Raw genomic sequence first — 25,908 nt, forward strand, 5'->3', positions numbered from 1 at the left:
GTTGTGTGGATGAAGAAAGTAAGGATACAGTTACCTGGGATCTGCGTACCATGATGCATAGCCAGGGACACCATTTACTGACGTATTCAACAAGTGTCCCACCCAGACAGAAATAAAGATTGAGAAATATTTGTTTCAATAAAGAGGATAGCTACTTGAGGTGCATGTACACCACAATCACATGTTGGCAAAACTTCCCCAGACAAACAGACATTGAACAAACTGGCGTTTCAACACCACAGCCGTGGACAGCGACAAGCACTGAAAGCATGTGGCTGCGAAAGAGCAGGCAAGCGACTTCGATGAAGCGATGTGATGAGATCATGTTACATCCAATATACTTACCCTTTAACTAAACAACATTTTATCTGACACATTTATACACCATGAAATAATATTATAGGCATATTCCAATGTCAGGGACTGCACCAGCAAACTATTAGTAAATAGAAACGTATTTAACTTTTACCTCTCCAGAAGCCCTTCTCCTGTGTTCGGGTAACACTAGAGTATTTCTATTGCTGCCCGGGACTATTGTAGAACCTATACTCATTCTGGGTCCAACTAACATGTACCGATTGTCTCCCGATCTGTACTGGATGCTGTGGCACAGTGTCCCGTCGTAATTCACATCTTGTAAATACTTAGAGGAATCGTCTGGGGTTTTTGAGCACTGCATTACAATCAACACGATGATGCTGACGAGAAAAAGCGTTGAAACTGACCCCAAAGTAATGATCAAATAAAATGTAACGCTGTTCTCCTCCTCGTCTTTTACTGCGCTTTTAACATCAGAAGCAGCAAACGCCTCTTTGGGCTCCACAACGTTGATAATCACAGTAGCTGTTGCTGACAGTGAAACGTTCCCATTGTCTTTTACCAGTATGACCAGTTTATGCTCAGTCTCTTCTGTATCTGTGAATGACCGAAGTGTCCGTATCTGTCCTGTATAGCGGTCCAAAGCAAAGAGACTGTGGTCAGTAACTTCCTGCAGTGAAAATAATAACCAGCCGTTATATCCTATATCAGCGTCATAGGCTCTCACTTTAGTCACCAAATGGCCTGCGTTCACATTGCGGGGAATCTCCTCCACACCTTCAGCGGAACCGTTAGTGCTGACTGGATACAAGATCACTGGAACATTGTCGTTCTGATCCAGAATGAACACGTTCACTGTGACGTTACTGCTTAGTGACGGAGTTCCAGAGTCTGTAGCTAAAACTTGAAATTGGAATGTTTTGGTAGCTTCAAAGTCAAAGCTTTTTAGCGCGTAAATGTTACCATCAGAATTAATATTTAGGTAGGATACAATAGGAGTGTCACCATCGCCTTTCCAAATGTGATAAGACACACGAGCGTTGTCATCCTGATCTCTGTCTGATGTACTCAATGAAAACAACGACTCGCCTGGAGCATTGTTTTCTGGTACATAGAAGGTATATGGACTCTGGGAAAAGACCGGACTGTTGTCGTTGACGTCTGAGATATGGACCGTGACAGTTTTGTGGGAAGACAATGATGGGTCTCCTTTATCCGTAGCAGTTATAGTCACTGTGTACATAGGCTCCGACTCTCTGTCCAATCCACTTTTAGTAATCAAAGTATACATATTTTTCTGAAAAGACGGTTTTAATTCGAAAGGGATGTTGTCCGAGAGTGTACATATAACCAAGCCGTTTTCACCAGAGTCCATGTCAGACACACTGATTAGAGCTACAGCTGTACCGGGTCGTGCGTCCTCTGGGACTTGACCTGACAGAGACGTAACGTCCATCTCAGGTGCGTTGTCATTTACGTCTTTCACGTTGATAACGACACTGCAATGACCTGTCAATGTGACTTGGCCCTTGTCAGATGCCTGCACGTCAATTTCGTAAACACTCTGCTCTTCAAAGTCTACTAACCCCTTGATTGTAATTTCCCCTGTAACCGCATCTATCTCGAAATAATCGAACGCTCTGTTTTTAAGGCTGTTATCAAATGTGTATATAACCTGTCCGTTTGCGCCATCATCTAGATCCGTGGCGTGAAGCCTCAAAACAGAGGTACCTAAGGGAGCATTTTCATCTAATGTTAATGTATACACCTGTCGGTCGAAAACGGGAACATTGTCATTCATATCGATAACGTTTACGGTTATATTGACAGAGCCCGATCTCTCTGGTTTACCCCCGTCATACGCAGTCAAGGTTAACAATATTTCAGACATCTGTTCTCGGTCGAGCGGCTTTTTCAATATCAAAAAGGGGATTTTATCCTCGCCGCGAGTTTTAACATCTAACTCAAAGTTCTCGTTAGGACTGAGAGTGTACTTACGGAGACTGTTCGCTCCAACATCAGGGTCACGCGCAGCGTCCAGAGGAAAGCGCGTCCCCTGGAGCATAACGCTCTCGGATATTTCCAAATGTTTCACCTTTTCCGGGAATTTGGGAGAATGATCATTAATATCTGTAATTTCTACCTCAACATAGTGTATTTCCAACGGATTCTCGGCCACGGTTTTTAGGTTTATCAAGCACACAATGTTTTTCTCACACAGCTCCTCCCTGTCGATGATTCTGTCCACATACAACACTCCATTGTCTTGGTTTATCTGCAAAAAACCTTCCTTGGAGCCCGATACAATCCGAAACCTTCGTTCCGCCAGTTTATCCACACTGAACCCCAAATCCTTTGCTACGTCTCCCACATAAGTACCTTTTTTCGACTCCTCCGCGATAGAATAGCGTATTTGACAATAAGCTCCACGGCAAAAGCACAACGAAAATACAAACAACAGCATCGCCCGGAGAGGCGCCGCTCTTCTCTGTCCGTCTACCATTTTGAAAAGTTATGTTATTTTCGAGCATTTACATTCCATTTATCCAGAAAAATCAAGGTGACAAGATTATCCACCAAACATATCCAAGCAACCTTTAATGTGTTGGGCATTCTCCCTTCCAGAAAGCCAGTGCCCGTTTCACTAGACTCATGTGATTTGCAATGAGCCAACAGGACAAAGAGAGGGAGGGATATAAACCAAATGCATGTTTCTAACACTGAAGAGCGGCGACACCGTGTGCACAACATTTGCAACAACTCAAACAGCACGTTGAACTGTACAGTGTTTCAGCACCACTGTCGTGGACAGCGATCACTTACAAAAGCAGTGATGCGCTACCCCTATGAGAAACCCTCCTAGAGTACAGTTCTTAATGCCACATCCATACTCCGACCGAAGCAACATATTAGACAGACCAAAATTGAATGCAATTAATTCGGAACATACAAACAGACGAGCTATGCAATTACAAAACGTATAGTTCTTACCTCTCCAGAAGCTCTGCTCACGTGTTCGGGTATCACTAGAGTATTTCCATTGCTGCCCGGTACAATAGTAGAACCTATACTCATTCTGGGTCCAACTAACATGTACCGATTGTCTCCGGATCTGTACTGGATGCTGTGGCACAGTGTCCCGTCGTAATTCACATCTTGTAAATACTTGGAGGAATAGTCTGTGGGTTTTGAGCACTGCATTACAATCAACACGATGATGCTGATGAGAAAAAGCGTTGAAACTGACCCCAAAGTAATGATCAAATAAAATGTAACGCTGTTCTCCTCCTCGTCTTTTACTGAACTTTTAACATCAGAAGCTGCAAAAGCCTCTTTGGGCTCCACAACCTTGATAATAACAGTAGCTGTTGCTGACAGTGAAACGTTCCCATTGTCTTTTACCAATATGACCAGTTTATGCTCAGTCTCGTCTGTCTCTGTGAATGACCGAAGTGTCCTTATCTGTCCTGTATAGCGGTCCAAAGCAAAGAGACTGTGGTCAGTAACTTCCTGCAGTGAAAATAATAACCAGCCGTTATATCCGATATCAGCGTCATAGGCTCTCACTTTAGTCACCAAATGGCCTGCGTTCACATTACGAGGAATCTCCTCCAAACCTCCAGCGGAACCGTTAGCGCAGACTGGATACAAGATCACTGGAGCGTTGTCGTTCTGATCCAGAATGTACACGTTGACTGTGACGTTCGTGCTTAGAGACAGAGTTCCAGAGTCCATAGCTGCAACTTGGAATTTGAATGTTTTAAGTGTTTCAAAGTCAAAGCTTTTTAGCGCGGAAATATCTCCATTGTCAGAATTGATATTCAGAAAAGATGCCATATCAATCTGTGTCCCTTCTCTAACTATGTGATATGAAATCGCAGCATTTTCATTCAGGTCTTTATCAGAAGCGCTTACATAGAATATGGACGCACCAGGGACGTTATTCTCCGCTAAGTACAGCTCAATATGTTTTGGGGAGAATTCTGGACGGTTATCGTTCACATCTGATATCTGTACGCTCAGAGTTTTGAATGTGGACAGAGGAGGCTGACCACAGTCAGTGGCTGTTATTGTGATGTCATAACGGGACACGAGTTCTCGATCTAAGCGCCCCTTTGTGACGATAGAATACACATTCTCCTGAAATGAAGGTTTTAATTCAAATGGTATGTCTTCAGATATACTAGCAATAACTTTACCATTAATACCGGAATCTTTATCTGTTACACTGATGAGAGAAATAACAGTTCCTGGTTTAGAATCTTCAGACACCGTGTTCGAGAGGGAAGTCACATCTATGTCTGGTTGGTTATCATTAGCATCTCCTATTTTAATAATAACTCTACAATCAACACTTGTTGGAGGTTGTCCCTTATCAGACGCCTGTACATTTAACCTGTAAACCTCGTTTTCTTCAAAATCCACCTGGCCTTTGACTTGAATTTCACCGGTCACGTGATCTAATTCAAAGATGTCATGTATTTTACGCTTTATAGTTCTGCCTAGTGTGTATTCCACTACTCCATTTTGGCCATCGTCAGCATCTGTGGCGTTTACTCTGATGACAATAGTTCCATTTCGAGCGTTTTCAGGCAATGTTACTGAATATTCGTCTTGAGTGCAGATGGGACGGTTGTCATTTACATCAAGAACTGTAACAGTGATATTCAAGGTGCCTGACTTAGGTGGATTCCCTCCGTCTAGCGCTGCAAGTAATAGCATATGTTTGGTGTTTTGCTCTCTATCCAATGGCTTCTGCAAAATTAAAAATGGTATTTTGTCACCTTCCCCACTATCAATTAACTGTAATTCAAAATGTGCATTTTGACCTAACTTATACGAATGAACAGAATTGAGTCCAACGTCTACGTCTCGCGCAGTCTGGAGTTCGAATCGGGCACCTGGAAATGTATTTTCCGGCATTTCTAGATGCTGATCTTTTTCAGGGAAAACAGGAGAGTGATCATTTATATCCGTTATTTCTACGCTGACGTAGTGTATTTCAAGCGGATTTTCAACTACGAATTTGAGGTTTATCAAGCAAGCATTATTGCCATCACAGACCTCCTCTCTGTCGATATTTTTATGAACATACAAGACGCCATTGTTCTGATTTACGTGGAAAAAAGCGTCCTTGGATCCAGAAACAATACGAAACCGTCTCTCCACCAGAGTACTGACGTCAAGACCCAAATCCTTAGCAACATTTCCAACAACGGATCCCTCTTTCACCTCCTCTGGAATAGAGTACCTTATCTGTGCTGAAACCTTCTCCCCCAAGCAGAGCAGCAAAGAGAAATTCAGAACAACCCAGCAGTACTCCCATCTGCGCCTTTGTCCTCCGTCTCCCATTGTAAAAACAACCAAACACGATCCCCAAATGTACAATCCTTATGATCGGACGGCCAACTCGTTATGATCGGACGGCCAACTCGTTATGATCCATACTCAAACACATTCTTCAGCAAGAAAACAATACAAAATCATCTCTGTTCAGCATAGCACGTCTTGTTCTGATGTCCGCACCACTCTCACTGTATCCGTAGAACAAACCAGCCCAGGGATGGGCAAGGCCTATTCTACACAATACCACAACGTCAGTCTCCTTGTGTTACACTGACACCCTGCGTACCTAGGTTCTGGTTACCACATCTACGTGAAGATTTAACTGTTAAGAGATTCCATGTGAAGATATGTAAAAACACTGCCACTTATACTTGTAGTACCAGCTAAACAATGTGAAAGGATGAATGGGAAAAACCAATGGTATTGCATCGCTAAGACCGAAGTGTATAGGGCAAAAATAACAAACGTATTTAGGCAACCGTAGTGGATGACTTCACCAACGTAAAACCCCCCGACTAGAATTCAGCACAACTACAGTGGACAGCTATTGTTTCCCCTGGATATTTTAAAATAACCTTCCCCATTACGCACGGACAAAACATTCCAATAAACATGAGAGCCATTTCAACAAATGACTCATCTTTACTGATACAAGGTAGGACAGAACAAAAAAACAGACAATATATAATACTTGTGAAAGCTTGAAAGAGCAACTCTCAAAACAACTCTTACCTCTCCAGAAGCTCTCCTCCTGTGTTCGGGTATCACTAGAGTATTCCCATTGTTGCCCGGGACTATTGTAGAACCTATACTCATTCTGGGTCCAACTAACATGTACCGTTTGTCTCCGGATTTGTACTGGATGCTGTGGCACAGTGTCCCGTCGTAATTCGCATCTTGCAAATACTTGGAGGAATAGTCTGTGGTTTTGGAGCACTGCATTACAATCAACACGATGATACTGATGAGAAAAAGTGTTGAAACGGACCCCAAAGTAATGATCAAATAAAATGTAACGCTGTTCTCCTCCTCGTCTTTTACTGAACTTTTAACATCAGAAGCTGCAAAAGCCTCTTTGGGCTCCACAACCTTGATAATCACAGTAGCTGTTGCTGACAGTGAAATGTTTCCATTGTCTTTTACAAGAATGACCAGTTTATGCTCAGCCTCGTCTGTCTCTGTGAATGACCGAAGTGTCCTTATCTGTCCCGTATAGCGGTCCAAAGCAAAGAGACTGTGGTCAGTAACTTCCTGCAGTGAAAATAATAACCATCCGTTATATCCTATATCAGCGTCATAGGCTCTCACTTTAGTCACCAAATGGCCTGCCTTCACATTGCGGGGAATCTCTTCCACACCTTCAGCGGAACCGTTAGTACTGACTGGATACAAGATCACTGGAGCGTTGTCGTTCTGATCCAGAATGTACACGTTGACTGTGACGTTACTGCTTAGTGACGGAGTTCCAGAGTCTGTAGCTACAACTTGAAATTGGAATGTTTTGGTAGCTTCAAAGTCAAAGCTTTTTAGAGCTGAAATATGTCCGTTTTCAGAATTGATGTTCAGAAAAGAAGCCATATCATTCAGTGTCCTTTCACCTCTAACAATGTGATATGAAATCACAGCATTTTCATTCAAGTCTTTATCAGAAGCGCTTACAGAGAATATCGATGCACCAGGGGCGTTATTTTCCACTAAGTACAGCTGAAGAGGGGTTTGGGAGAATTCTGGACTGTTGTCGTTCACATCTGATATCTGTACACTCAGAGTTTTGAATGTGGACAGAGGAGGCTGACCAAAATCAGTGGCTGTTATTGTGACGTCATAATAAGAAAAAAGTTCTCGATTTAAACGCCCCTTTGTGACAAAGGAATAGACATTCTCCTTAAATGACGGTTTTAACTCAAAAGGGATACTCTCCGATATTTTGAGTAGGACTTTACCGTTGTTACCAGAGTCTTTATCCGTTAAACTAATTAGAGATATGACCGTTCCAGGCTTCGAATCCTCAGATATCATGCTAGACAATGACGTCACCACTATTTCTGGTTTATTATCATTTACATCCGTTATCGTGATGACAACTCTACAGTCAACTGATAATGGGGGTTGTCCTTTATCAGAGGCTTGCACCGTTAGTTTGTAAAACTCATTCTCTTCAAAGTCTACTGGACCTATGGCACGAATTTCACCAGTAAGACTGTTCAAATGAAACGTGTCATATACTTTGCGCTTAATGTTTCGACCAAGTGCATATTCAATTTCGCCATTTTGTCCCTCATCTGTATCAGTGGCGTTTATGGTTAATACAGGTGTTCCAATGGGTGCATTTTCCTGGATTGTTACAGTGTAAATATCTTTCCCACAAATGGGACGATTGTCGTTTGTATCAAGAATAGTTACTGTGACGTTTATGGTACCTGATCTTGGGGGGTTGCCTCCATCTATAGCTGTCAAAATGAACCAATGCATTGCATTTTGTTCTCTGTCAATGGCCTTCCTTATGATTAAAAATGGAACTTTGTCTTCGTCCCCATTATCAATTAACTCCAATTCAAAATGATCATTACTACTTAACTTGTAAATGCGCACAGAATTCAAACCTACATCTGCATCACGTGCAGTCTGGAGTTCAAAGCGTGTCCCAGGAAGGGTATTTTCTGCTATGTCTAAATGTAAATATTTCTCAGCAAAACTAGGCGAGTGGTCATTTACATCCGTTATTTCTATACCCACATAATGGACTTCTAAGGGGTTTTCAACAACGACTTTTAAGTCTATCGAACACAGGCCATTGCCACCACAGAGCTCCTCTCGATCGATATTCTTACAAACGTACAAGACGCCATTGTTCTGATTTGCCTGGAAAAGAGCTTCATCAGATTCAGAAACGATACGAAACCGCCTCTCTACCAAAGTACTGACGTCAAGACCCAAATCCTTAGCAACATTTCCAACAACGGATCCGTCTTTCACCTCCTCTGGAATAGAGTACCTTATCTGTGCTGAAACCTGCTCTCCGAAGCAGAGCAGAAGAGAGAAACGCACAGCAACCCACCAGTACTCCCATCTGCGCCTTTGTCCTCCATCTCCCATCGTTAGACAGAAAAGTAAGCACAATCCTCAATGAAAAAACACAATCCTAATGATCAGATGACCAACTCATGATGACCCATAACGAAATGCAATGTTTCAGCACAGAAAAAGAATACAATTATTCTCTGACTATCATAGCACGTCCTGTTCTGATGTCCGCACAGCTCTCTCTGCATTTGGGGACTAAACAACCCAGAGAGGGGCAAGGCCTAATATACACAACACCAGACAGTCAGTCATTCTCCTTGTGTGACACCGACACCATGCGGACCGAGCTACTTCCTTCCACGAGTACACAAGACTCTAGAACGATTGTATATTACTGTATTAGCATCAGCAAAAGTACCTGCACGATATCATTGACACTCGTGGAGAAAAGGTTGAGAGAGAGTAAAGGGACCTGGAACAAGACTAATATGTTCATGGGAAGCAGGAATGTAGACGACTGAGAAAGTAGATACAACGCTATTCAAATCAAACAATGCGCTTGTAATTAAACAGCGCCAGGGTGGACAGCTACCGCATCAGAGTTCAGTTCTTAATTATGCACAGAAATGTCGTACAACATCAGAATCACGTACAACAATGAGTCTTGTTGGGACCTGGTTTTGGCAAGTCACACATTAAAAAAAGAGAGATCAGCTTATCTAAACAATAATAAATAAATAAATAAATGTTAAACACGAGCATATCTGCCAACGACACAAATAGGATGTTAACGATTCAGCACCATCGGGGTGGACAGCAACTCCATCGTCAGTCATAAAGTCTTTAATTTAAGCACTGGAGACATTCAAAATCTCAATCTATATTCGTTCAAAATGAAATGCATAGAAACCGCTCTTACCTCTCCAGAAGCTCTGCTCCTCTGTTCTGGTAACACTAGAGTATTCCCATTGCTGCCCGGGACTATTGTAGAACCTATACTCATTCTGGGTCCAACTAACATGTACCGATTGTCTCCGGATCTGTACTGAATGCTGTGGCACAGTGTCCCGTCGTAATTCACATCTTGTAAATACTTGGAGGAATAGTCTGTGGGTTTGGAGCACTGCATTACAATCAACACGATGATACTGATGAGAAAAAGTGTTGAAATTGACCCCAAAGTAATGATCAAATAAAATGTAACGCTGTTCTCCTCCTCGTCTTTTACTGAACTTTTAACATCAGAAGCTGCAAAAGCCTCTTTGGGCTCCACAACCTTGATAATCACAGTAGCTGTTGCTGACAGTGAAACGTTCCCATTGTCTTTCACCAGTATGACCAGTTTATGCTCAGCCTCGTCTGTCTCTGTGAATGACCGAAGTGTCCTTATCTGACCCGTATAGCGGTCCAAAGCAAAGAGACTGTGGTCAGTAACTTCCTGCAGTGAAAATAATAACCAGCCGTTATATCCTATATCAGCGTCATAGGCTCTCACTTTAGTCACCAAATGGCCTGCGTTCACATTGCGGGGAATCTCCTCCACACCTTCAGCGGAACCGTTAGTTCTGACTGGATACAAGATCACTGGAGCGTTGTCGTTCTGATCCAGAATGAAAACATTTATTGTGACGTTTCTGCTTAGAGACGGAGTCCCAGAGTCTGTAGCTACAACTTGGAATTGGAACGTTTTGAGGGTTTCGAAATTAAAGCTTTTGAGCGCGGAAATATGTCCATTATCCGAATTGATGTTGAGGAAAGATGCCATATCATTCAGTGTCCCTTCTCCTCTAACTATGTGATATGAAATCACAGCATTTTCATTCAAGTCTTTATCAGAAGCGCTTACAGAGAATATCGATGCACCAGGGGCGTTATTTTCCACTAAGTACAGCTGAAGGGGGTTTTGGGAGAATTCTGGACGGTTGTCGTTCACATCTGATATCTGGACGCTCAGAGTTTTGAATGTGGACAGAGGAGGCTGACCACAGTCAGTGGCCGTTATTGTGATGTCATAAACAGACACTAGCTCTCGATCTAAACCGTGTTTGGTCACTAAGGAGTACATATTATCTTCATATGACGGTTTTAACTCAAACGGTACATTGTTGGAGATGCTACACAAAACTTTACCATTAATACCTGAGTCTTTATCTGTCACACTAATGAGCGAAATAACTGTTCCGGGTTTTGAATCTTCTGAAACGACATTGGACAGTGATGTCACCTCTACTTCTGGTTGGTTATCATTAACATCAATTATCTTTATAATTGCTCTGCATTCCACAGTTAAGGGAGGTTGTCCTTTGTCTGAAGCCTGTACATCTAGTTTATAAACTTCTGTGTCCTCGAAGTCCAGCTCACCTTTGACTTTAATTTCTCCAGTTAGGCTATCCAGTTCAAATATATCATATACCTTACGCTTTAGGTTTCTGCCTAAAGTGTACTCCAACTCACCGTTCGAACCCTCATCTAAATCAGTGGCATTTACCCTAACAACCACAGTACCAAGTGCGGCATTTTCCCGTAGTCTCACTGAATAGGTGTCTTGACTACAAACAGGACGGTTATCATTCGAATCAAGTACATTAATAGTGACGTTGACCGTCCCTGATCTTTGTGGACTACCTCCATCAACTGCAGTAACAAGTAATCTGTGTTTGTTTTTGAGCTCCCTATCCAAAGCTTTTTTCAAGACTAAGAAAGGTATTTTGTCTTCATCGTCTCTAATCTCAATTTCAAAATGATCGCTCTGACTTAATTTATACAAACGGACAGAGTTTAACGCTATATCTGGATCCCGTGCAGCCTGGATTTGGAAGCGCGTCCCTAGCATGGTATGTTCCGCTATTTCCAAATACTGCTCATTTCCAGGAAAAACAGGAGAGTGATCATTGACGTCGGTGATTTCGACACCTACATAATGAATTTCTAAAGGGTTTTCAACAACCATTTTCAGGTTAATCAAACATGCAATATTGCCATCACAGACCTCCTCTCTGTCGATATTCTTATGAACATACAAGACGCCATTGTTCTGGTTTACGTTGAAAAGAGCGTCCTTAGATCCAGAAACAATACGAAACCGTCTCTCCACCAGAGTACTGACGTCAAGACCCAAATCATTAGCAACATTTCCAACAACGGATCCCTCTTTCACCTCCTCTGGAATAGAGTACCTTATCTGTGCTGAAACCTGCTCTCTGAAGCAGAGCAGAAGAGTGAAACGTAGAACAACCCACCAGTACTCCCATCTGCGCCTTTGTCCTCCATCTCCCATCGTTAGACAGAAAATTAAGCACAATCCTCAATGAAAAAACACAATCCTAATGATCAGATGACCAACTCGTGATGACCCATAACGAAATGCAATGTTTCAGCACAGAAAAAGAATACAATTATTCTCTGACTATCATAGCACGTCCTGTTCTGATGTCCGCACAGCTCTCTCTGCATTTGGGGACTAAACAACCCAGAGAGGGGCAAGGCCTAATATACACAACACCAGACAGTCAGTCATTCTCCTTGTGTGACACCGACACCATGCGGACCGAACTACTGCTTGCCACGAGTACACAAGACTCTAGAATGATTGTACATTACTGTATTAGCATCAGCAAAAGTACCAGCGCAATATAATAGTTACAGGCGTGGGATGAGGAAAGGTTGAGGGGGAGTACATGGAAATGAATTAGGAATAAATGGATTGGATGACTACATATGTAACAGACTGACATAGTAAATACCTCGATTGCAAGGAAAACAATTCACTTTGTAAATCAGCACCACAAGAGTGGACAGCAACCGCATGAACGAGTTAATTTCTCCATTACGCACAGAAAATCAGTTTGTAGACAGGGGAATTACACTAATGAGTCTTGTAAGGGCCTGGTCTATGACTATCCACCTATTTGAGAGAGGTCATCATAACTAATGCATATATAACTCCAAAAAAAAGCAAGACGAATTCAGCACAACCAGGGTCGACAGCAACCGCTTCATCATCAGTCACACATTTCATTACGCACGATAAATTCTTAAAAATATCCACCAATATGCTTTCAAAGTTTAATGCTTAGAAACAGCTCTTACCTCTCCAGAAGCTCTCCTCCTGTGTTCAGGTAGCACAAGAGTATTTCCATTGTTGCCCGGGACAATAGTAGAACCTATACTCATTCTGGGTCCAACTAACATGTACCGTTTGTCTCCGGATCTGTACTGAATGCTGTGGCACAGTGTCCCGTCGTAATTCACATCTTGTAAATACTTGGAGGAATAGTCTGTGGGTTTTGAGCACTGCATTACAATCAACACGATGATGCTGATGAGAAAAAGCGTTGAAACTGACCCCAAAGTAATGATCAAATAAAATGTAACGCTGTTCTCCTCCTCGTCTTTTACTGAACTTTTAACATCAGAAGCTGCAAAAGCCTCTTTGGGCTCCACAACGTTGATAATCACAGTAGATGTTGCTGACAGTGAAATGTTCCCATTGTCTTTAACTAGTATGACCAGTTTATGCTCAGCCTCGTCTGTCTCTGTGAATGACCGAAGTGTCCTTATCTGTCCTGTATAGCGGTCCAAAGCAAAGAGACTGTGGTCAGTAACTTCCTGCAGTGAAAATAATAACCAGCCGTTATATCCTATATCAGCGTCATAGGCTCTCACTTTAGTCACCAAATGGCCTGCGTTCACATTACGGGAATCTCCTCCACACCTTCAGCAGAACCGTTAGTGCTGACTGGATACAAGATCACTGGAGCGTTGTCGTTCTGATCCAGAATGAACACGTTCACTGTGACGTTGTTGCTTAGTAACGGAGTTCCAGAGTCTGTAGCTACAACTTGGAATTGGAACGTTTTGAGGATTTCGAAGTCAAAGCTTTTCAGCGCGGAAATATGACCATTATCCGAATTTATATTCAGAAAAGATGCCATGTCATTCTGCGTCCCTTCTCCTCTAACTATGTGATATGAAATCGCAGCATTTTCATTCAAGTCTTTGTCAGAAGCGCTTACAGAGAATATGGATGCACCAGGGGCGTTATTTTCCACTAAGTACAGCTCAAGGGGGTTTTGGGAGAATTCTGGACGGTTATCGTTCACATCTGATATCTGGACACTCAGAGTTTTGAATGTGGACAGAGGAGGCTGACCACAGTCAGTGGCAGTTATTGTGATCTCATAATGGGACACGAATTCTCTGTCTAAACGTCCCTTTGTGACTATAGAATACACGTTATCCTTATATGAGGGTTTTAATTCAAATGGCACGTTTTCAGTTATACTGGAAATAACTTTTCCGTTAATACCAGAGTCATGATCTGTCACACTGATGAGAGATATAACAGTTCCAGGTTTAGAATCTTCAGACACGGTATTGGAGAGTGACGTAACCTCTATTTGTGGTCTGTTGTCGTTCACGTCTTGTATCTTAACAATAACTCTGCAATCAGTTGTCAGTGGAGGCTGGCCCTTATCAGAAGCCTGTACATTTAGACTGTACATCTCATTTTCTTCAAAATCTACCGGGCCTTTCACCTCAATTGCCCCAGTAATCCCATCCAATAGGAACATATCATGTACTCTCCGCTTTAAATTTCTACCGAGAGTATATTCCACCATGCCATTTGACCCATGGTCTGCATCGGTTGCATTCACTCTAACTACAAACCTACCGATATCAGCATTTTCTTGTAATGTAACTGAATAGACGTCCTGACTACATACAGGCTGATTATCATTTGCGTCGAGGACTGTGACAGTGATGTTTAGAGTACCTGTTCCAGGTGGATTCCCCCCATCCAATGCAGTCAATAGTAATGAATGTTTGGTCTCCTGTTCCCTGTCCAAGGCTTTCTGTAAAATTAAAAACGGGATTGTATCCCCTTCCCCACTATCTCTCAGTTCTAAATCGAAATGTTCATTTGGATTTAACTTGTAGGAACGTATAGAATTAATACCGGAGTCGAAATCACGCGCAGGCTGGAGTTCAAATCGAGCTCCTGCAGGTTTATTTTCAGCTATCTCTATGTGTAGATTTTTCTCGGAGAAACTTGGCGAGTGGTCATTTACGTCCGTTATCTCTAAACCTACATAATGGACTTCAAGCGGGTTTTCAACAACGATTTTCAGGTCTATCGCGCAAGCTACCTTGCCGTTACAAATCGCTTCTCTGTCGATATTCTTGTGAACATACAAGACGCCATTGTTCTGATTTACCTGGAAAAGAGCGTCCTTAGATCCAGAAACAATACGAAACCGTCTCTCGACCAAAGTACTGACGTCGAGACCCAAATCCTTTGCAACATTTCCAACAACGGATCCCTCTTTCACCTCCTCTGGAATAGAGTACCTTATCTGTGCGGAAACCTTCTCCCCCAAACACAGCAGAAGAGAGAAACGCACAGCAACCCACCAGTACTCCCATCTGCGCCTTTGTCTTCCATCTCCCATCGTTAGACATAAAAGTAAGCACAATCCTCAATGAAACACAATCCTAATGATCAAATGGCCAACTCGTTCTCATCCATGCGAAGTCAGCACCGAAATAAAAGACGATTATCCCTAACATACACGTCTAGTTCTGACGTCCGCACCACTCTCTCTGTATGTGTGGAACAAAACAGACCAGAGAAGGGAAGGGCCTAATCTACAAAGCACCAGTACCCTAGTGTTACACTGACACCATGTGGTCCGGGATTCTGGTATCGACAACAACTAGATAGGCACCGAGAGAGTTGTTATCAACTTACGTTTTGCATCCTAACCAACAAAAAACACAAACTCCAGTAAATAATCTTTAAGAAGGTCTAGTATGAAGATGAAGGTGCGTAGATGTGAGCAGAAGAGATAGAGACTGGATTGAAGGACTACAGCAGAAGAACATGTGATAAACCTGAGGTACAGTAGTTAGCCTAGCAGTATAATGCTTTCCCCAGCTAAACTAATCGGTGAGCTGGTAGTTCAGCACCATGGCCAGCATCCGCTGCTGCAAAGAGGTTGCGTTAGCCACGGACAAAACATGCCAATACATATATTTTGAGGTGCAATTGTTTAGAGACAGCTCTTACCTCTCCAGAAGCTCTCCTTTGATCTGAGGGAACCACTAGAGTATTCCCATTGATTCCCGGGACTATAGTAGAACCTATACTCATTCTGGGTCCAACTAACATGTACCGATTGTCTCCGGATCTGTACTGGATGCTGTGGCACAGTGTCCCGTCGTAATTCACATCTTGTAAATACTTGGAGGAATAGTCTGTGGGTTTGGAGCACTGCATTACAATCAACACGATGATACTGATGAGAAAAAGTGTTGAAACTGACCCCAAAGTAATGATCAAATAAAATGTAACGCTGTTCTCCTCCTCATCTTTTACTGCGCTTTTCACATCAGAAGCTGCAAAAGCCTCTTTGGGCTCCACAACGTTGATAATCACAGTAGATGTTGCTGAGAGTGAAACGTTCCCATTGTCTTTTACCAGTATGACCAGTTTATGCTCAGCCTCGTCTGTCTCTGTGAATGACCGAAGTGTCCTTATCTGTCCTGTATAGCGGTCCAAAGCAAAGAGACTGTGGTCAGTAACTTCCTGCAGTGAAAATAATAACCAGCCGTTATATCCTATATCAGCGTCATAGGCTCTCACTTTAGTCACCAAATGGCCTGCGTTCACATTGCGGGGAATCTCTTCCACACCTTCAGCGGAACCGTTAGGGCTGACTGGATACAAGATCACTGGAGCGTTGTCGTTCTGATCCAGAATGTACACGTTGACTGTGACGTTGGTGCTTTGTGACGGAGTTCCAGAGTCTGTAGCTACAACTTGGAAATTGAATGTTTTTAAAGTTTCAAAGTCAAAGCTTTTGAGCGCGGAGATATGTCCATTATCCGAATTGATATTTAAAAAAGAAGCCATATCATTCTGTGTCCCTTCACCTCTAACAATGTGATATGAAATCGCAGCGTTTTCATCCAAGTCTTTATCAGAAGCGCTTACAAAGATTATAGATGCACCAGGGGCGTTATTTTCCACTAAGTACAACTCAAAGGGGTTTTGGGAGAATTCTGGGCTGTTATCATTTACATCTGATATCTGGACACTCAGAGTTTTGAATGTGGACAGAGGAGGCTGACCACAGTCAGTGGCAGTTATTGTGATGTCATAATGGGACACGAGTTCACGATCCAAACGTTGTCTGGTCACTAAAGAATACATATTATCTTGGTATGAGGGCTTTAATTCGAAAGGTACATCGTCTGAAAGACTGCATACAACTTTACAATTAATACCAGAGTCTTTATCTGTCACACTAATTAGAGAAATAATAGTTCCTGGTTTTGAATCTTCGGCCACCATACTAGAGAGGGATGTCACCTCTATTTCGGGTTTATTGTCGTTTAAATCGAGTATCTTTATAATGACTCGACAATCCGTACTCATTGGGGGCTGCCCTTTGTCAGTGGCATGGACGTCTAGTTTATATGTGTCAATGTCCTCGAAGTCAACGTAACCTTTAACACGAATTGCACCTGTAGCTTTATCTAAACTAAATACGTCATATATCTTGGGAAGAAGTTCACTACCAAATAAATATTCAACGTCACCATTGGAACCGTCGTCCAAATCTGTTGCCTTGACGTTGAGTACAATAGTTCCGGGTTGGACATTTTCAGGCAATGTGACCGAGTATACCTCATGACTAAATACAGGATTGTTGTCATTTGAATCGAGAACAGTGATAGTGACATTAAGAGTCCCTGACCTCTGTGGACTTCCACCATCGACTGCAGTTAAAACTAGTCTATGTTCAGATTGTTTCTCTCTATCCAAGGGTTTTTGTAAAACTAAGAAGGGAATTTTATCTTCTCCTCTTTCTCTTATTTGCAAATCAAAATGTTCATTGTGACTCAATTTATAGACACGTACTGCATTAACGCCAACATCAGGATCACGCGCGGCTGGTAACTGGAGTCGCTTGCCAGAAAGAGTAGATTCCGAAATATCAACTAGTTTGTATTTCTCTTGAAAATTGGGCGAGTTATCATTAACATCCGTGATTTCTATTCCGGCGTAATGTATTTCTAACGGATTTTCAACAACCATTTTCAGGTTTATCAAACATGCAATATTGCCATCACAGAGCACCTCTCTGTCGATGTTCTTATGAACATACAAGACTCCATTGTTCTGATTTACCTGGAAAATATCTTCTTTAGTTCCAGAAACGATACGAAACCGTCTCTCCACCAAAGTACTGACGTCGAGACCCAAATCCTTAGCAACATTTCCAACAACGGATCCTTCTTTGACCTCCTCTGGAATAGAGTACCTTATCTGTGCTGAAACCTTCTCCCCGGAGCACAGCAGAAGAGAGAAACGCAGAACAACCCACCAGTACTCCCATCTGCGCCTTTGTCCTCCATATTCCATCGTTAAATAGAGAAAAATAAGCACGATCAATAATGAAAGAATGCAATCCTGAGGATCAGATGGGCAACTCGTAATGATCCATACAGCATCTAATGTTTAGGCAACGAATAATTATAAAAAATCTGACAATCACAGCACGTCTTGTTCCAATCTCCGCAATACTCTCTCTGTATGTGTGGAACAAAACAGACCAGAGAGGGGACGAGTCTACAAAGTACCAGACATTCTCCTTGTGTTACACTGACACCACGCGGTCCGGGATTCTGGTAATCACAACAACTACACAACCCCCGAGAGTTGTTATCATTGTTTACGTTTTGGATCCAAATCCCCCCCAAAATAACATTCCAGCGCAAATTAACCATCAAAGAACGAGTAAAGGTGAAGATGGAAGATGGATAAATATGGGAGGTGGAGGAAGAACGGAATTGAAGGAGTACACAGCAAAAGAACAGAGGAACCGCCCTTGCTGTCTCTGCCTGGCCGGTTCCCCTCTTTCCACTGGGATTCTCTGCCTCTATCCCTATTACAGGGCTGAGTCACTGGCTTACTGGTGCTCTTTCATGCCGTCCCTAGGAGGGGTGCATCACTTGAGTGGGTTGAGTCACTGACGTGATCTTCCTGTCTGGGTTGACGCCCCCCCCCCCCTGGGTTGTGCCATGACGGAGATCTTTGTGGGCTATACTCAGCCTTGTCTCAGGATGGGAAATCGGTGGTTGAAGATATCCCTCTAGTGGTGTGGGGACTATCTGGAATATCTCTCCTGTCGTATCCGGTGTCCTGTGTGAATTTAAGTATGCTCTCTCTAATTCCTTCTTTCTCTCTCTCTCTCTCTCGGTGGACCTGAGCCCTAGGACCATGTCTCAGGACTACCTGGCATAATGACTCCTTGTGGTCCCCAGTCCACCTGGCCGTGCTGCTGCTCCAGTTTCAACTGTTCTGCTTGCGGCTATGGAATCCTGACCTGTTCACCGGACGCGCTACCTGTCCCAGACCTGCAGTTTTCAACTCTCTAGAGACAGCAGGAGTGGTAGAGATACTCTTAATGATCAGCTATGAAAAGCCAACTTACATTTACTCCTGAGGTGCTGACTTGCTGCATTCTCGACAACTACTGTGATTATTATAATTTGACCATGCTGGTCATTTATGAACATTTGAACATCTTGGCCATGTTCTGTTATAATCTCCACCCGGCACAGCCAGAAGAGGACTGGCCACCCCTCATAACCTGGTTCCTCTCTAGGTGTCGTCCTAGGTTTTGGCCTTTCTAGGGAGTTTTTCCTAGCCACCGTGCTTCTACACCTGCATTGCTTGCTGTTTGGAGTTTTAGGCTGGGTTTCTGTACAGCACTTTGAGATATCAGCTGATGTATAAAGGGCTATATAAATACATTTGATTTGAAATACATTTGATTTGATAATAAACCCGAGGTAGTAGCGTAGCATGCTAAGCAGCGAGTTTGTGATAATTCAGCACCATGGACAGCGATTGACACGGCTGGTTTGCACACTCGGACAAACTCCCTCAAAACATGTCTCTTTATCTGATTTAACAGGCAGAAAATGATAGAGACAGCTCTTACCTCTCCAGAAGCTCTCCTCCTGTGTCCGGGTATCACTAGAGTATTTCCATTGCTGCCCGGGACAATAGTAGAACCTATACTCATTCTGGGTCCAACTAGCATGTACCGATTGTCTCCGGATCTGTACTGGATGCTGTGGCACAGTGTCCCGTCGTAATTCGTATCTTGCAAATACTTGGAGGAATTGTCTGGGGGATTTGAGCACTGCATTACAATCAACACGATGATGCTGATGAGAAAAAGCGTTGAAACTGACCCCAAAGTAATGATCAAATAAAATGTAACGCTGTTCTCCTCCTCGTCTTTTACTGAACTTTTCACATCAGAAGCTGCAAAAGCCTCTTTGGGCTCCACAACCTTGATAATCACAGTAGCTGTTGCTGACAGTGAAACGTTCCCATTGTCTTTCACCAGTATGACCAGTTTATGCTCAGCCTCGTCTGTCTCTGTGAATGACCGAAGTGTCCTTATCCGTCCACTATAGCGGTCCAAAGCAAAGAGACTGTGGTCAGTAACTTCCTGCAATGAAAATAATAACCAGCCGTTATATCCTATATCAGCGTCATAGGCTCTCACTTTAGTCACCAAATGGCCTCCGTTCACATTACGGGGAATCTCCTCCACACCTTCAGCGGAACCGTTAGCGCTGACTGGATACAAGATCACTGGAGCATTGTCGTTCTGATCCAGAATGAACACGTCCACTGTGACGTTGGTGCTTTGTGACGGAGTTCCAGAGTCTGTAGCTACAACTTGGAATTGGAACGTTTTGAGGGATTCAAAATCAAAGCTTTTGAGCGCGGAAATATGTCCATTATCCGAATTGATGTTGAGGAAAGATGCCATATTCAGTGTCCCTTCTCCTCTAATTATGTGATATGAAATCACAGCATTTTCATTCAAGTCTTTATCAGAAGCGCTTACAGAGAATATAGATGCACCAGGGGCGTTATTTTCCACTAAGTACAGCTGAAGGGGGTTTTGGGAGAATTCTGGACTGTTATCATTTACATCTGATATCTGTACACTCAGAGTTTTGAGTGTGGACAGAGGAGGCTGACCACAGTCAGTGGCTGTTATTGTGACGTCATAATGGGACACGAGTTCTCTGTCTAAACGTTGTTTGGTCACTAAAGAATACATATTATCTTGGTATGAGGGTTTTAACTCAAACAGTACAGTATCTGATAGACTACACAACACCTTTCCATTTATACCCGAGTCCTTATCTGTAACACTAATAAGATAAACAACAGTTCCAGGTTTTGCATCTTCCCGAACTAAATTTGAGAGGGATGTGACCTCTATATCTGGTTGGTTGTCATTTACATCTATTATCTTAATGATAACTCTACAGCTCACAGTCATGGGAGGCTGTCCTTTATCCGAAGCCTGCACGTCAAGTCTATAAACGTCTGTCGATTCAAAGTCGACCTCTCCTTTGACTCGAATTTCTCCAGTGACACCGTCTAAATTAAACACCTCGTAAACTTTACGGTTCAGATCTCTGCCAAGACTATATTCAACATCACCATTGACAGCCTCGTCCAAGTCAATCGCTTTTACTTGTATCACAACGGTGTTGATAGATACATTTTCCTCCAGCGTTACAGTGTACACCTCCTGACTAAATACAGGTCGGTTGTCGTTTATGTCTAGCACTGTGACCGTCAAATTAAGATTGGTTGATCTCGGCGGATTCCCTCCATCGATTGCTGTCAGTAATAATCTGTGCTCACATTTCTGCTCTCTATCCAGAGTTTTCTGTAGAACTAAAAAGGGTACCTTTTCATCTCCTCTATCTCTAACTTCCAATTCAAAATTAGCGTTTTGACTTAATTTGTACAAGCGAATGGAATTAATCCCAGAGTCAAGATCACGCGCAGCTGGTAGTTGGAAATGCGATCCAGCGTGTGTGCTCTCCGAAATGTCCAGCCCTTTGGCTATCTCTGGGAAACTGGGAGAATTATCATTCACATCTGTAATTTCTACACCAACGTAATGGATTTCTAGAGGGTTTTCAACAACCATTTTCAGGTCAATCAAGCAGGCGCTATCACCATCACAGACCTCCTCTCTGTCGATATTCTTATGAACATACAAGACGCCATTGTTCTGATTTACCTGGAAAAGAGCGTCCTTGGATCCAGAAACAATACGAAACCGCCTCTCTACCAAAGTACTGACGTCAAGACCCAAATCATTAGCAACATTTCCAACAACGGATCCTTCTTTCACCTCCTCTGGGATAGAGTACCTTATCTGTGCTGAAACCTGCTCTCCGAAGCACAGCAGAAGAGAGAAACGCACAGCAACCCACCAGTACACCCATCTGCGCCTTTGTCCTCCTCCTCCCATGGTTAGACAGAAAGTTAAGCAAAATCCTCAATGACCAAAAAATATATATGTTATTTATCAGATGACCAACTCATGATAATCCGTAACGAATCCAACGTTTCAGCACTGTAAAGGAATACAACTATTCTCTGACGATCACATCACGTCTTGTTCTGATGTCCGCAATACTCTCTCTGAATGTGTGGAACAAAACAGACCAGAGAAGGGGCCTAGTCTACAAAGTACCAGATATTCTCCTTGTGTTACACTGACACCCTGTGGTCCGGGATTCTGGAAGTCACAAACACTGCAAACGCTCCGAGGAAGCGATACTCGTTGTTTACGTGTTGCATCAAACCCAATTAATATACCAATTATGATCCAAATCGACCATCATAAGAACGAATAAAGGTGAAGATGGATAGATATGGGAGGTAGAGGAAGAAACTGAATTGAAGAGTTACACCGCAAAAGAACAGATAATAAACCCGAGGTAGTAGCCTAGCATGCTAATCAGTGAGTTTGTGGTAATTCGGCGCCGTGGACAGCGACCATCACAGCGAGTTTGCACACTCGGACATTATGCGGAGACAAAACAACAAGCAACAAATTCATCCAACACAGTTCTCTTTATCCGACTTAATAGGCTGCAAAGAATAGAGAGAGAGTTCTTACCTCTCCAGAAGCTCTCCTCCTGTGTTCTGAGGGAACCACTAGAGTATTTCCATTGCTGCCCGGGACTATAGTAGAACCTATACTCATTCTTGGTCCAACTAACATGTACCGATTGTCTCCGGATCTGTACTGGATGCTGTGGCACAGTGTCCCGTCGTAATTCGTATCTTGTAAATACTTGGAGGAATAGTCTGTGGCTTTGGAGCACTGCATTACAATCAACACGATGATGCTGATGAGAAAAAGTGTTGAAACGGACCCCAAAGTAATGATCAAATAAAATGTAACGCTGTTTTCCTCCTCGTCTTTTACTGAACTTTTAACATCAGAAGCTGCAAAAGCCTCTTTGGGCTCCACAACGTTGATAATCACAGTAGATGTTGCTGAGAGTGAAACGTTCCCGTTGTCTTTTACCAGTATGACCAGTTTATGCTCAGCCTCGTCTGTCTCTGTGAATGACCGAAGTGTCCGTATCTGTCCCGTATAGCGGTCCAAAGCAAAGAGGCTGTGGTCAGTAACTTCCTGCGGTGAAAATAATAACCAGCCGTTATATCCTATATCAGCGTCATAGGCTCTCACTTTAGTCACCAAATGGCCTGCGTTCACATTGCGGGGAATCTCCTCCACACCTTCAGCAGAACCGTTAGCGCTGACTGGATACAAGATCACTGGAGCGTTGTCGTTCTGATCCAGAATGAACACGTTCACTGTGACGTTGCTGCTTAGTGACGGAGTTCCAGAGTCTTTGGCAATGATGCAGAACTGGAACGTTTTGAGGGTTTCAAAGTCAAAGCTCTTTAGTGCGTAAATGGTACCGTTGCCTTCGTTTATGTTCAGGAAGGATGTCACGCGTTGTCCAGTGCTCCCACGGTCCAGAGAATATACAATTTCTGCATTTTCAGCATCATCAACATCAGACGCGCTTACTGAGAAAATGGGCATACCGGGCTTATTATTTTCAACGACATAAAATGTATATGGGGTTTCAGTGAATAGCGGACTATTATCGTTAACATCCACTACCTCCACTTGAATGACTTTAGTTGACACCAGAGGAGGGATTCCTAAGTCTTTAGCCGTGATTGTAATATCATAGCGAGGCATCGACTCTTTATCAAGGTAATCATTGGTGACTAACGAAAAGAAATTTCCATCAAGAGAAGGCTTCAGAACGAACGGTAAATCCTCCGGTAAAGAACAGACTACCTGTCCGTTTACACCGGAGTCCAGGTCGTTCATCCCCATCAGAGCCACCACCGTTCCGGGAGTTGCGTCCTCTGGTATCCGGCTAGACAGAGATGTGACGTCAATCTCAGGCCTGTTGTCGTTCACGTCTTCCACTCTGACGAGCACGTTGCAGTGCGTGGAGAGAGATACTGCTCCCTTGTCCGAGGCCAATATCTTCATCTCATACACCTGCTTCTCCTCGAAATCAAGGCCTCCCTTCACTTTTAGCTCCCCTGTTTTGCTGTCCAACTCAAATGGCTCAGCAGCCATACCTCTGAATTTACTTCGCAATGAATACTCCACCTCGCCATTCACGCCTTCATCCGAATCAGAGGCATTAACTCGCAATAGAAATGTACCTTTAGGTACGTTTTCTTTTACTGTTACGGTATATTTCTGCTTATCACACACAGGAGTATTGTCGTTTACATCAGACACAGTAACTGTAACATTAAGAGTTCCTGATTTTGGTGGCTTGCCTCCATCTAAGGCCGTTAACGTCAAATCATATCGGGCTATGTGTTCCCTATCCAAAGGGCTTTTTAAAATCAAAAACGGAATTTTGCCATCCTCGCCAAAGTCCTCAATTTCTACTCGAAAATATTGATTCTGGCTTAATTTATACGATTGCAAAGAATATACGCCAGTGTCTGGGTCGTGAGCTCCTTCCAACTGGAGTCGGGCTCCAGTGGTAGCAGACTCTAGTATCTCTAAGTTATAGGTTTCATCTGGAAAGGTAGGGGAGTTATCATTTACATCCATTATCTCGACTGTGACTTGGTGCATTTCTAGCGGATTCTCTATCACCGCTTTCAAGTTGATGAAACACGGCGCCGTTTTTACGCACAGTTCCTCTCGGTCTACTCTGTGGTGCACTAGCAATGCGCCATCTCTCTGGTTTACCTGGAAGAGGTCCTGCTTTGTTCCAGACACGATACGAAGATTCCGGTCCGCCAGTCTCGACGTGTCGAATCCCAGGTCGTTAGCTATATTCCCAACTGCTGTTCCGACTTTTAATTCCTCTTGAATGGAGTATCGTATTTGCGCTGAGATTCCTTTCAAATTAATAAAAATAAGAGCTAAATGACAAAATGCCCATCCGCTTAGCCACCGTCTTTTTCGGTTTTGCATCGCCATTGTTTGGCAGAAAAACTATTGGCCAAACGCAGAACTGACAAGATATTAAATAACACAAATGATTTCCGTTTCATAGGATCCCACTATAACTGTTTGTTATTTCCATCGTTTAGCCATTTAATAGCACTATTTAACATCCGTCTTAAAGCTGCTGTGTCTTGGCAGCTACTGAATACCTCACCCCTCCAAGAACCGTGTTATTACGCGCCTCTATAACGCGCTCATGATGTAAAAGCGCCACCATGCGTCTGAGCACAGTGTGGTTCTGAATGTTCAATCACCTGTAGGCCAACATACGCTTCATCTATTCCAACACAACCACAGGTGCTCTTAGAGGGGAATTGTAATCTAAAAGCAAATAGGGGAAATTATAACCACAAATTATTAGCCTACTAAGTGACAAATACAGTGGGGAAAAAAGTATTTAGTCAGCCACCAATTGTGCAAGTTCTCCCACTTAAAAAGATGAGAGAGGCCTGTAATTTTCATCATAGGTACACTTCAACTATGACAGACAAAAATTCAACTATGACAGACAAAAATTCAGTCTCTCGATGTGCAAAACTGATAGAGACATACCCCAAGCGACTTACAGCTGTAATCGCAGCAAAAGGTGGCGCTACAAAGTATTAACTTAAGGGGGCTGAATAATTTTGCACGCCCAATTTTTCAGTTTTTGATTTGAGTTTGAAATATCCAATAAATGTCGTTCCACTTCATGATTGTGTCCCACTTGTTGTTGATTCTTCACAAAAAATACAGTTTTATATCTTTATGTTTGAAGCCTGAAATGTGGCAAAAGGTTGCAAAGTTCAAGGGGGACGAATAC

The 25,908-nt window shown here is 42.9% G+C and overlaps 3 protein-coding genes across 10 annotated transcripts in view; all 3 read right to left on the bottom strand.

Annotated features, from left to right (window-relative positions):
• LOC123993294 (protocadherin alpha-C2-like) overlaps positions 1 to 25,225 on the bottom strand; it is a 228,089-nt gene extending 202,864 nt beyond the window's left edge. For 2 of the 8 annotated variants that reach the window (XM_046295291.1, XM_046295270.1), the window contains exon 1: positions 9,608 to 12,082. In XM_046295291.1, the coding sequence (XP_046151247.1) occupies positions 9,608 to 11,965 (2,358 nt within the window). In that variant the 5' untranslated portion in view covers positions 11,966 to 12,082. Of the gene's footprint in view, positions 1 to 469; positions 2,924 to 3,309; positions 5,839 to 6,396; positions 8,879 to 9,607; positions 12,083 to 19,703; positions 22,134 to 22,715 lie in introns of those variants that run through there. The other 6 variants (XM_046295286.1, XM_046295271.1, XM_046295290.1 and 3 more) reach the window with 6 other exon arrangements.
• On the bottom strand, positions 13,270 to 15,216 carry LOC123993298 (protocadherin alpha-13-like). The gene has a single exon (XM_046295294.1). The coding sequence runs from the start codon at positions 15,138 to 15,140 to the stop codon at positions 13,377 to 13,379; it is 1,764 nt and encodes a 587-aa protein (XP_046151250.1). The 5' UTR covers positions 15,141 to 15,216; the 3' UTR covers positions 13,270 to 13,376.
• LOC123993813 (protocadherin alpha-7-like) lies at positions 15,631 to 18,243 on the bottom strand. The gene is made up of 2 exons (XM_046296283.1): positions 15,758 to 18,243; positions 15,631 to 15,675 (listed from the first exon to the last, which is right to left on the bottom strand). The coding sequence occupies exons 1-2, from the start codon at positions 18,116 to 18,118 to the stop codon at positions 15,631 to 15,633; spliced, it is 2,406 nt and encodes an 801-aa protein (XP_046152239.1). The 5' UTR covers positions 18,119 to 18,243.
• Positions 25,226 to 25,908: the final 683 nt, after the last annotated feature.

This window comes from Oncorhynchus gorbuscha, linkage group LG13 (genome assembly GCF_021184085.1).
Source record: "Oncorhynchus gorbuscha isolate QuinsamMale2020 ecotype Even-year linkage group LG13, OgorEven_v1.0, whole genome shotgun sequence".
NCBI classification, from domain to species: Eukaryota; Metazoa; Chordata; class Actinopteri; order Salmoniformes; family Salmonidae; genus Oncorhynchus; species Oncorhynchus gorbuscha.

Coding starts and splice junctions, on each gene's coding strand:
- LOC123993298 (XM_046295294.1), bottom strand. CDS start 15,140: ATGGGAGATGGAAGACAAAGGCGCAGATGGGAGTACTGGTGGGTTGCT.
- LOC123993813 (XM_046296283.1), bottom strand. CDS start 18,118: ATGGAATATGGAGGACAAAGGCGCAGATGGGAGTACTGGTGGGTTGTT. Junction 15,676..15,757: donor AAAGGAGAGCTTCTGGAGAG/GTAAGAGCTGTC, acceptor ACCTCTTTGCAG/CAGCGGATGCTGGCCATGGT.